The sequence below is a fragment of the Fukomys damarensis genome, unplaced genomic scaffold (genome assembly GCF_012274545.1).
Source record: "Fukomys damarensis isolate Sample0158 unplaced genomic scaffold, DMR_v1.0_HiC HiC_scaffold_5, whole genome shotgun sequence".
NCBI classification, from domain to species: domain Eukaryota; kingdom Metazoa; phylum Chordata; class Mammalia; order Rodentia; family Bathyergidae; genus Fukomys; species Fukomys damarensis.
The window spans coordinates 81,935,732-81,948,513 of record NW_022900917.1 but is presented as its reverse complement, the minus strand read 5'-3'; the positions used below and the strand labels follow the sequence as shown (position 1 = coordinate 81,948,513).

General features: G+C 40.9%; 1 protein-coding gene across 4 annotated transcripts in view; it reads left to right on the top strand.

The window, feature by feature from the left end:
• Positions 1–12,782, top strand: part of Ago2 (argonaute RISC catalytic component 2) — a 74,747-nt gene that overhangs the window by 14,830 nt on the left and 47,135 nt on the right. For all 4 annotated transcript variants that reach the window (XM_019209782.2, XM_019209783.2, XM_019209784.2 and 1 more), the window contains exon 3: positions 11,852–11,972. In XM_019209782.2, coding sequence (XP_019065327.1) covers positions 11,852–11,972 — 121 coding nt within the window. The remainder of the gene's footprint in view (positions 1–11,851; positions 11,973–12,782) is intronic.

Genomic DNA, 12,782 nt, shown 5'->3' with positions numbered 1-12,782 from the left:
CCTTTTCTTCCTATTTCACAGGGTCAATTGTATCACTAGGATCTTGTGTACTATTACAGTTTTTCACACCAGAGAAACTATTCAGTATTTACACATGTGTGACTTATTTATTTCACTTAGGAGTATATCCTCAATATGTATGCATTTTCCTATGAATGAATCTAATTTCTCATTCTTTATGGCTGAGTAGTATTCCATTTTATAGAAAAACCACATCTTCTTTATCCAGTCTCCAACTGATGGGCAAGTGGGCTGTTTCCAAGTTTTAGCAATTACAAACTGTGCTGCTATAAACATGGGTGCAATATATATCAGTGTGGTATAATTCTTTTAATTCTTTTGGAAAGATACCCAGCAGAGGGATAGTTGAGTCAAATGGAACCTCTAATCCTTGTTCTTTGAGGTATCTCCATATTGATTTCCACAGTAGTTCCACCAGTCTGCACTCCCACCCACAATGGAGGAGAGTTCCTTTTTCCCCACAGCCCCACCAGCATTTGTTATTGATTTCTTGATAGCAGCCATTCTTTCTGGGGTGAGGTGGAATCTCACTGTTGTTTTCATCTGCATCTCTTAAATGACCAGTGATGTTGAACATTTTTTTCATATATTTATTTGCTGCTTTTACTTCTTTGAGAAATGTCTGTTCATTTCAGATGCCCATTTTTGAATCAGGTCTTTATACTGGAGGGGGACTTTTTTTTTTCTTTTTAGTTCTTTATATATTCTAGATAATAGTCCTTTGTCTGAGGAGCAGCTGGTAACAATTTTTTCCCAAACTTAGCTCTGTTGCTGGTTTCTTTTGCAGTACAGAAGCTTTTTTAATAAGATGAGATACTACTTGTTTATTCTTTGTTCTAGTTCCCATGCTACTGAGGATTTGTTCATAAAGTATTTTCCTATGCCAATGTCTTTGAGAATTCTGCCTAACTTATCTTCCAGCAAGTTTAGTGTTTCTGTTTTAATATTTAGATCTTTAATTCACTTGGGTTTTAATTTAGTGCATGGTGAAACATAAGGGTCTAGTTTTAATCTTTGGCAAGTTGAAATCCAGTTTTTCCAACACAGTGTATTAAAGAGGCTATCTTTTCTCCACCAGAGATACTTGGCTCCTTTGTCAACTGAGGATGGTTGGCTCCTCTGTCAAATATGAGGTAGCTGAGTACATCTGGAGTTGTTTATGTATCTTCCAATCTATTCTACTGATCCTTGGGTCTTTTTCTTTGCCAGAACCATGCTGTTTTTTTATCACAGAAGCTTTGTAGTATAGTTTCAAGTTGGGGATTGTGATACCCCATGTCATGTCTCTGTTGCCTGTAATGGCTTTTGCTATTCTAGGTCTCTAACGGTTCCAAATGAATTTTTGGATGATTTTCTCTGATACTGTGAGATATACCATTGGAATTTCAATAGGGATTGTGTTGAATCTGTATAGAAGTTTTGGTAGTATGGCCATTTTCACTATGGTGATTCTTCCTACCTAGGAGCAGGTGATATCTTTCCATTTTCTTATATCCTCTTCAGTCTCTTTTTTCAAAGCACTGTAGTTTTCAGTGTAGAGGTCTTTTGCTTCTTTTGTTAGATTGACTCCTAGATACTTCATTTTTTTGGATGCTATTGTGAAAGGAATTGTTTCCCTAGTTTCTCTCTCAGTGAGTCTATTTGTGTACAAGAAGGCTATTCATTTTTGAGTGTTGACTTTGTTTCCACTTACTCTGCTAAAAGTGTCAATTAAGTCTGGAAGCCTTTTGGCAGAATTTTTTGTGTCTTCTATGTAGAGTATCATATCGTCAGCAAATAATGACAGTTTAACTTCTTCCTTCCCTATCTTTATTGCTTTAATTTCTTTTTCATGTCTAATTGCTGTGGCTAATGTTTCCAGAACTATATTGAACAGGAGTGATGATAGTGGACATCCTTATCTTGTTCCTGATTTTAGCATGAAGGTTTTCAATTTTTGGCTATTTAATATGATGTTGGTTGTTGGTTTTTCATGGATAGCCTTTATCAGGTTGAGATAAAGACCATCTATTCCAATTTTCTTTGTTTTTTTTTTATCATAAATGGGTGTTGAATCGTGTTAAGTGCTTTTTCTACATCTATTGATATGATCATATGGTTTTTGTCCTTGACTCTGTTGATATGTTGTATTACGTTTATTGATTTACGTATGTTGAACCATCCTTGCATCCCTGGAATAAATCCGACTTGGTCAGGTTGTATGATCTTGACCCTCTGTATTCTGTTTGCAGTATCTTATTGAGGATTTTTGCATCTATCTTCATTAAGGAGATTGGCCTGTAGTTCTCCTTTTTGGTTGGGTCTTTCCCTGATTTTGAAATGAAAGTAACACTTGCTTCCAGGAATGAATTTAGAAGCATTGCTTCCCTTTCAATTTCATTGAATGGTTTAAAGAGTAGGGGCAGTAGTTCCTCTCTAAATGTCTTGTAGAATTCAGCAGTGAAGCTGTCAGGACCTGGGATGTTCTTAGTTGGTAAACTTTTAATTACATTTTCAATTTCACTATTGCAATTGGGGTGTTTAGAATCTTTTTATCATCTTCATTCTACTTTCGTAAATCATAAGTATCAAGAAATCTGTCCATTTCTTCTGTGTTTTCCATTTTATTACAGTACAGGTTCTCGAAGGTAGGTATTGATAATCTCTGGATTTCTGCTGGGTCTGTTGTGACTTTACCTTTTTCATTCCTTATTGCATGGATCGGCCTTTTCTTTCCTTTTTCTGACCAGGTTGGCTAAGGGTTTATCGATTTTATTTATTCTTTTGACAAACCAACTCTTGATTCAATGATTTTTTTTTTATCATTCTCTTAGTTTCTATTGCATTGATTTCTGCTCTGATCTTTATAATTTCCTCCCTCACATGAGCTTTTGTTTTTTCTTGCTCTTCTTTTTCTAGCAGCCTAAGTTTCATCATTAGGTTGTTTATTTGATCTTGCTCTGTTTTCCTAGTGTGAGCATTCACTGCTATGAATTTTGCATGTAGAACTGCTTTCATTGTGTCCCATAGATTCCAGTATGTTGTAATGGCATTATCATTTATTTGTAAAAACTGACTAATTTCTTCTTTAATTTATTCTGTGACCCATTGATTGTTCAGGAGAGTGCTGTTCAATTTTCATGTGTTTATGAGTTCTTACATTTTCTTATGCTATTGATCTCCAGCTTAATTGCACTATAGTCTGATAGTATACTTGGAATAACTTTGATTCCTTTGCATTTATTTAAACATGTTCTTTGAGCTAGTATGTGGTCTGTTTTGGAGAATAACCCATGGTGCAGCCGAAAAGAATGTATATTCTGATTTTGTGGGGTTGAACACTCTGTAGACATCTATTAAGGCCATTTGTTCAAAAGCTTGGTACAGTTCTAGTATTTCATTGTTGATTTTTTTTTTTTTTTTTTTTTTTTATGATCTGTTTGTGATAGTGAGGTATTTAGGTCCCCCACTGCAATTGTATTAGCTCTTATTTGGTTTTTCATGTCCCTTAATATTTGTTTTATATAGTTGGGGGCCTTAATATTTGGTGCATATATATTTATGATTGTCATCTTTTCCTCTTGGATTGTTCCCCTTACAGGAACGTAGTGGCCTTTTTTGTCTCTCTTAATCAGTTTTGGTTTGAAATTTACTTTGTCTATGAATAAGATGGCTACCCCTCCTTTTTTCTGTGCTCCTATTGCATGGAGAACTGTTTTCCATCCTTTCACTTTTAGTCTGTGAGTTTCGTTTTGAACTAGGTGTGTTTCTTGTATACAACATATTGTTGGATTTTGCTTCTTCATCCATTCTGCCAGTCAGTTTCTTTTGATTGGTGAATTGAGGCCATTGACATTGATGGTTATAACTGGTATGTCTTGACTTATCATTGTCATGTTATTGTCCTGTTCTTGGCTCTTTTTAATTTTCCCCCCTCTCCCTTTAGTTTCTTGCCTTGCCTAATTGGTTTGCTTTGTTGGGCCAAATGGTGTTATGGCCTTCACTGTCTTTTTCTAGGATCTTTTCGCTTTTTAATATGATAGCTTTTTAGATGTCAGTTTTTTAAAAATTTATCACACTCTTCTTGGCTTTAATGTTATAAAATGTAAAGATAAAGTGAAAGCATAATGCCATTCCCCCATCCTTACGTTCATTATGTATTTTACTTGCACATATGTTATATACCCCACAGTACAATGCTTGTACTGTTTTTTATTTGTTTGTTTGTTTTTTAAACAGGGTCTCACCATGTAGCTCAGGCAGGCCTTGAACTCACTGTGTATTCTAGGCTGGCCTCGAACTTGTGGTGATCCTCCTGCCTCAACCTTTCCAGTGTTGGGATTACAGGTGTGTGCCACCATGCCCAGCAGTGCTGTTATTATTAAACAATTAAGAAAAGAAAAGTCATATTTACCTGCATATTAAGCATATCACCTCATATCTTTATTTCTTCCTGTTGGCCAGTGTATTCACCTGGCACTAGTTCCCTACAGCCTAGAGAGACCTTTCTTGTGCAAATCTGACAGTGGTCAGTTCTGCCATGATTTTTTTAAAAAGTGCTCAAATGTGTTTATTTCATCCTCATTTTTGAAAGCTCTTTTTTATTTGATATCAGCTCTTTTTTCCTTATGGTATTGGGCCAGGATCTTGTTTGTGCTAGGCAAGTGCTGTACCACTAAGCTACATTATTATAGCTCTGGATATAAAATTCTGATGGACACCTTTTCTTCCCAATACCTTATTGATATCATTATATTCTACTTTAACAAGTCAGTGGCGGAGGAGATCAAACTCCAGGCTTTGCACATGCTAGACAAGTGCTCTTACCTCTAGCTATAGTCCTACCCTCATTGCATTCTTTTAACTGCCATGGTTTCTGATGAGATTTCAGTCAAAATTCTTACAATAGTTTCCCTATATTAATTTGTGAGGGCTTTTAGTGGTACTACGGGTTAAACCCAGAGCCATTGCTTTGAATTACATCCCCAGCCCGTTTTATATTTTATTTTGAGACAGAGTCTTACTGAATTGCTCTTGAATTTACAATCCTTCTGCCTCAGTCTCCCAACCCACTGGGATTACAGACATGCATCAACATGCCCAGCTTCTCTTAAATTTTTTTTTTTTAATTTTGCTTTTGGACTGGGGGTGGAGTGCCTGCTCAACAAGCATGAGGCCCTGGATTTGCCGGCTACCAAAGGAGAAAAGTAAAGGGGGGGTGTAAAAAATTAAAATTTTGCTTTCCTGCTATTTGTGATATGCCCACTTGTAGCTGTCTTTATATTTTTCCTTCTTGGGATTTTTGTTCATTGCATTTATATATTGTTGTTCATGAACTATTTCTTCAGATTTTTTCTTTTTCTCCTGCCCCATTTTCTCATTTGTGGAATTGCCAGTACATGCATGTTAGGCGATTTGATGTTGACTTCAAGTCAGTGAGGCTACAATTTTAAAAATAAAATCTTCTCCCTTTTTTCAGTTGGGATAATTTTGGTGCTTTGTTTTCAAGATCACTTTGGCCTTCTCCTATGGTCCTCATTCTGCGCTTGAACCATACAATTTGTCATTTAGATGTTATATTTCTGAGTTTTAGTGTGTTTCGTTTTGTTTTGTTTTGTTTTGTTTTTGAGGCAGGGTCTCACTTTGTACTTCAGGCTAGCCCTGAACTCGCTATGTACCCCATGCTGGCCTCAAACTTGTGGCAGTCCTCTACCTCAGCCTCTCAAGTACTGGGATTTCAGGCATGCGTCACCATGCCCAATTTAGATTTTCTATTAGGTTCTTTCTTATAATGTGCATTCTGATGATATTCCCCATTCACTCACTGATTATTATTTTTCTTGATGACCTTGAATGTATTTTATCAATAGCATATTTATTGTAGTAGCCTGTGTTTGCTGAGTATAGTTTGTGGGTCCCTTTTGTTTATTGATTTTTACCTCAGGTTACCTGTCAACATTTTTTGGCTTAGTCACCCACAGGCACTGAATATTGTTTGCTAAATATTATGTACAGTATGTTGAGGAAGGCTGTTTGTTGTCTCTTCTGGTGCCCTGTCCTAGAAATTCTTGCCTTTTCTGCTGCTCTGGATTCTGGCTCCTCCCCTTGCTGGACAGACTGCATTACTCTAGGGCCAGGATGCAGGGTGATGCAGGGCTTATCTCATGTGGTTCACTTCCCTCCTTAACCACTATCCTAGGCTGCCTGTTTTTAATGTCAAAAACAACTGTCTCTTATTTTCTACTCTTTTATAGATGTTTAGGAGGGTTGAGTCCAAAACCAGTTGCCACATGGACCACAGAAGTCTCTGTTGCAGAGTGATTGCCCAGTGTACATTAGTGTCTTATAGATAAGATAGTCTTGATTGTAATGCTTTTTCCTTTTCCCAACCTTTTTATAGGGGAGAAAAAAAGTCTGAGAACTTAGTTCCTTTACCTGTAAAATTAAACAGATAAATTCAAAGTGTCTGGAGCACACTGAAAATTCTGTGAGGTCCTTTAAGTTTATATTCTTTGAAAAGTGGGTCACTGAGCAAGTGGTGGGCACAATTATGACACAGTCTCTTCACCAAGGATCTTTCTCCATCTCCCATTCTGCCACGGGCTTTGTGACTCCCCATACTTTGTTGGTTTTTTGTTCCATTTCCCTGGATGGAAATCTGTATGACTGTGGCTTCAGATGTGCTTTTGAAACTGGCATGAAGGCAGGAAAACGTCTGCACTATTTGGAGGCTTTGGCTAGATTCTGTGGCACCTTCTTTTCTAGAAGTAAACGAGGCTAAGGCTCTGTGTCTGGCACCAGTGGAAGGAAGACTGGCAGTGGTGAGCAAAAACCTTTGCAGCTGTCACCATCTCTCTTGTTATTAGATCTGTTATTAGATCTGGTTTTGAAGTTACCACCTAGAAACTGCCTCAGCTCTCGAGGACAGCAGGCAGCAGAGGAGGAGCTCCCTGCTTTGGCAATGGCCAGCCCATAGGCTTTGAGACAACCTTAGAGTTGCTGCCACATTAAATGTGTGGACCTTTAGGGTTCTTCTTCACTTTACTATTAAGGTCCAATCTCAAAATTGTAATAGGTCAAAGCAGTATAGAAAATGCTCCAAGTAATGTTTTTGTGCAGTAAAATCCACATGCTGGCACCTCAAGCCCCTTCCCCTCTCCTGAAGCTGACCAGCCTCCCCTGAATGTAGCTGCTGCCCCTTGTGAAGGAGAAATCTGCCCAGAGCCCACAGTGCTCCCAGCCAGCCTTGCAGAAGTGGGCTCTGTGGTAAGGGAAGGCAGCAGAGTGCTGAATTCATGCTGTGCCCTGTGCTGAGGCATAAATATGTCTGGTGTCCACATTCCAAAACACCCCCACAGCCCCACCACAGCACTGCAGTCTGGTCCTGAAACTGTGTGAAGTTACCCATGCGCTGACAAACAACTGAGGCTTTGCAGGGCCACAGGAAAGTGCCATTGCCTCTGTTTCTTCCTGTCACTGTGGTAATGTGTGTGCATCCTCCCACTTCAGCTCCATGACTGCTCACCAACCACTTGAGGATTGGGTATAGTTTGGTCTTGGCCAGTGATGGCGAATCTATGGTGTGTGTACTACATCAGGCATGTAGAGCCCTCTTTGTTGACACATGAGCCAAGTTGCCCCCAGAGCCAAGCATCACATTAGCAGTTGTTTTTTCTAGGCTAAAACCTCAGTATTCAGGTTTAATTGCAATGTAGGCACTTTGTGATAAATAAGTGGGTATTTGGTTGCCCTTTGGTCACTCCATATCTAAAAGATTTGCCATCACTGGTCTGGGTTTTTAAGAAAGCATTTGGATGTGTCCATTAAGATAAAAATATTAGGAGCTAGGTGTGGTGGCACAGGCCTGAACTCCCAGCTCCTTGAGGGCTGAGGCAGGAGGATTGAAAGTTTGAGGTCAGCTCGGTCAACTTAGTGAAACCTCATCTCAGAATAAAATATGAAATGAGCTGGAGATATATCAGTGGTACAATACCCATTGGTTTAATTGGTTTAATACCTAGTACTGTCCCACCCCAGTATCTTTTGATCTGCTAATTCTACCTATAAATATTTATCTCATATGTACAGGATATAGAGTCTAATATTGTAATGGTCAAAGCGGGGGAAGCCACCTCAGTGACAGTTGGGAATAATTAAATAATAGGGTACTATAGAATTCTGTACAAATAGTGACACCAGTGATGGAAGAGTATAAGTACTAGAGTATAACCACCAAGTCAGAAATGGAACTGTAGCAGATGGTTACTGGTATTACACAATGGCACATGGTAAAATATTTCTAGACTGCACAACCCCATTGTGTGTAGTGTCCAGGGAAGACCTAAGAAACATAGTAAGAAAACAGCAAGCTTGGGAACCATGTGGTTGATACCATATGTATTTTTTTTAAAGTGGTTTATATTTATATGCCTGTGTATTTGCGTAAAAGTGTGCGTTGAACATAGTGAGTGAACACTGAATTTGTGACAAGGATTTGTGATGAAGTAGTCTAAGCAGGCCCTTAGCTATGTTTTACAGTGAGAATGCATGAAATCTGCACAAATAGAAATGAACAAAAGGAAACTTCTAGAACAGTGGCAAAAAAATGATGAACCAGCTACTAAGGAGGTGTTGGCTTCTCTGGATCAGCAAGTGTCAGTTGGTCACAGCCATGTTGTGTGGGGATCAGCACTGGGCCTGGGGGTGAGTGTACCTCAGCTTCGTGCTGGCGCTACCCCTGTGCCAGGCCGCTCTGTGCTTCAGGTGTAAAGTGGAGGTGAGTGCCTACCTCCTGGGTTATTTTGAGGACAAAGTGAGTCTTTCCACATCAAGTACTTGGCAGACAGGAAGTGCTAATGGGTTTGCTGATGTCATCCCCCCTCAGGTTTAGTGTGGAGAGCACCCTTTTAAACGCTGGATGCTAGATGACCTGTGGCGGGTGTGGTATTGACCATGTGTCTCTGGCAGAGACTGCAACCTGGGCTTACCTAAGGAGTTCTCCAGGGAGCCATACTGGGGTCACACTAGATGGATGTCAAGAACCAAACTGAGGAACCCTGAGAATTCCTGTGTCTCTCTCCTCGCCTTGTCCTTTCCTTTCCCTTTTCCCTTTTCCATACTGGAGATTGAATTCAGGACCTTTGCACTCTGCTGTATTACCAGCACATACATACCCCTTTTCTTTCCATTTTTGAGACAGGATCTCACTGTTTACCTAGGCTAGGCTTGAATTTGCTTCAGCTTCCCATAGTGCTAGAATTACAGGCACACACCACTATATTCAGGTCCTGATCACAATTACAAAAAGAAAGGATGAATTCTCTGTCAAGTGTGTGGGAATTGGCCATGTTCATGAAGTTCTGCCTCATTGCAGAACTGGGCAGTTGAGTCACCATTCCAATGTAATGGTTAAGCATCCTGTTTCTGTTACACCTTCCACAACATAGTAGCATAGCACCTTCTCTCCCACAGAAATGGGCCAGTAAGGCTTGCAGGCAGTGGATGGATCTTAGGAGAACTCTCTCGGCAGCAGCACGTGTCCAGCTGATGGGCAGGGCTATCTGACTGCCACCTGGCAGGGACAACTTAGAGCCCATGGAAGTGATGCCTGGCAGTCACAATTGAAAGATCCTTTCACTCATCTGGTACATGCTACTCTGCTACATGATCAGCAACATGGCAAATGCTGGGTGCTCAGGATGGATTGCTCAGACCCCTGTCTCAGACCACAGAATGGTGCATGAATGGGGTCATGCCCAGAGCTAAACCAGCATGGAGAGATGCCATGTTCCACATGGCATATAGTCATGTGCTTTCTTTGAACACTGGATACCCAAATACCCTACCAGGTCATTGCAAAGTGTGCCCTGCTTTCCATTCTGCTGGATAAATGAGCTGTCCCTCTGCATGGGCATCTGTCTGGTGCTCTTGTTCTGTTTTGAGCCTTTTCCTGTCTGCTCCACACCTCCTGCCTCCATCACCACAGCTTTTGCATGTCTTGTGTCTTAGATACTTTTCTTATTACTGAGACAAAATACCTGACTTCCAAAGTTAAGGGAGGAAAGGTTTATTTTGGCTTACAGTTGCAGAGGTTTCAGTCCACATTTTCCTCACTCTAAGGCAGAGTGGCATAGCAGAGGTGCATTGCAGAGGAGAAACAGTTCAAGCAAAGCAGAGCGGGCACACCACAGCCAGCAGCAAGTGACAAAAACTGTACCAGCTTGCCTCCCCCTTTTATCTCTTCCAAGATGCCAGTCTCCTGGGTGGTGCTACCCTCAACCCAGGGTGGGCCTTTCCATTATCCACACCCAGAACTATGCTAAACCAGTGGATTGATTTGGTAAAAACACACACACACCCGTAATCCCAGCCTCACACATCCTATATTCAGCCACCTCTGAGAAGCCCTACCTGTGACCCTATGAGGCTTTGTGGGGGACATCTAGATATAAGCCATAACATCTTGGCATCTGCTAGGCCCATCCCCTGGCTTGCTTCTCTCAGAGCTCATTAGCTGGCCTCTGTCCTTGAAGTTCCATTGAATACATGGGCCCCAAGGCAGAGTGTGCTCACAGTATCAGGAGTGTGTAGCCCATGTGCCGTGTCTGGCCGAGTCCTCAAAGATGGTCTCCAGGAGACTCTGTCTGCTACAGGTGTTCCCTAGATCACTGGTGCTGGGGGAAACAGTAGCTGGACCTCTAGACACTCACCTATGGCTAGTTGAAGGCCAGTTGGGTTAGGCCAGTTTGAATAAGGATAATCTTCCCAGCCAGCTTGTCTCCTGCTCTGAGACGAAAAACATTGTGAGATTCTTGTATCCCGAGAGATATCTGAGGTTCTGTTCCCCAGAAGCACTGTACTAGCAAAGCTGAGCACAGACCACCTCTCCACAAAAGTCTTCTAGATGTCCTCTGCCCTGGCCAAATCTGTCTCCTCTTCACTACTTCCCCAGAGTGCCAGTTCCCTAGGAAAGATGGGGCTCTGAGGATCTTACTGTCATTTGCCTCATTCTCTTATTGCGGGGAAGAGGCAGTCAGGGGTCCAGGCCCTTATATCTACTTCAGCACACATTGTGTATGAGAATAGGAGAGTAGAACTGAAATAACTGCAGACCATCTCAAGGGGTGGGGCAGGTGTGTCAAGCAAAGGCCTGGAGATACAGAGGTGTAGAAGGAGCCACGAGATGGTTCTTCACATTCGGGTAGAGATGGAGAAGGAGAGGCCTCAGTTTCACTACAAGTGAGCATTCATCAGGATTCCCTTTTGGTAGTGCTGAGGGGCCTATGGTGCCCAAAACTCGGTTACTTACAGCATCAGAGCCTGTGTTTCCACAGGTCAGCTTGGTTTGACTGGCCAGTTGGGCAGACTGGATTGGAGTAGGAGTCAAGTCCAAGGCCTTCATTCTGGAGCTACAGCAGAAGGGGTAGTGACACTTAGGGCATGTTGTAGTGATCTTAGGTACACCAGAGGCCAAACTAGTCACAGGAGGTCCCAGCTGAGCTTAACCCCTGTGTCACTAGGGCAAGGAACATAAGGGGGGGGGGTCCCCTGCAAAATCCTGGCAGAAAAGCATGGGTGTCTGATTTGACCTTTGGAATTAGCCTTTCAGAGCCCTGGAAGTTCTGAAAGTACCTGTTGTTTGCTGTGTGTAGCATATTAGGAGGTTTTCCAGTGTGAAAAGCTATAAACACACTATGGTTCTAGGCCAATTTGTTACAGAAGAGTCAAAAGTTGTCTTGCTAAAAGGAAAATCAAGGCTTAAGTTGCTTAAAACTAGTGTCAGAAAAATACCATCCTAGTCTTCTGTGTTCCTGGTTTTATTGACATTTTGCCTGAATTCTCTTTCTTTCAGGGAAATAGTGGAACATATGGTACAGCACTTTAAAACACAGATCTTCGGGGATCGGAAACCAGTGTTTGATGGAAGAAAAAATCTTTACACAGCTATGCCCCTTCCAATCGGGAGGGATAAGGTAAGGCCACAGGTCAGGTCACACTGAGTAGATTAACATGAAACTTGGGTTATAAAGTTAATTATTACTCTTATCACATACTAAGTCATTTCACCTAGGAGAAAGGGGCAGCTGATTGGTTATGTGCTTCATCTTGAGATCAACAAAAACTGCCTTAATGTGGGGATTTCATTGATAGCCGGCTCAGAACACTGTACACACACACATGTCATATGTGCACACACCTCTTGAGTACCTGCCACAGACCCCACCTCGTGAGGCCTGTAGGAAAATGTGTTTGTGTGTGTGTCTTGCTGGCACTAAAACATAGTGAATACTCTGCTCCAACCAGTGATTCATCTGAAATAAAATGAGGAGAATTAGTGAACCCAGAGTAGTACTTATATTAAAATGTCACTTTTTCTTATTGTCTTTATCTTGGCTTTATTTCACAAGTAATAAAATTTCTACTTAGAAGTTATCACTCTTTGGCACCATGTTTCAACAAATGTGCTTCTTTAGGGTGATGGTGTGTTTCTGTAAGTAGACCAGTTCAGAAATAATCCTACATATACAGTATGATCAAAAATTATGGTGAATGAAGATGATGATTAAGATGCTAATAAAAAAAAAATGGTGTCAGGTACCACAACAGCAACAGAACTTTGCTGTTTTCTGGGTATTATTCTTTTCTTTGTTTTTTTGTTTGTTTTGTTTTTTGTAATGGAGTGTACTGAATATCTATAATTTTGTTCAGATGACTGCAGAACCTGGAAAAGCTGCTGCTGCTACTGATGCATAACATACTGTTATTATTAGTCTTTTTACATA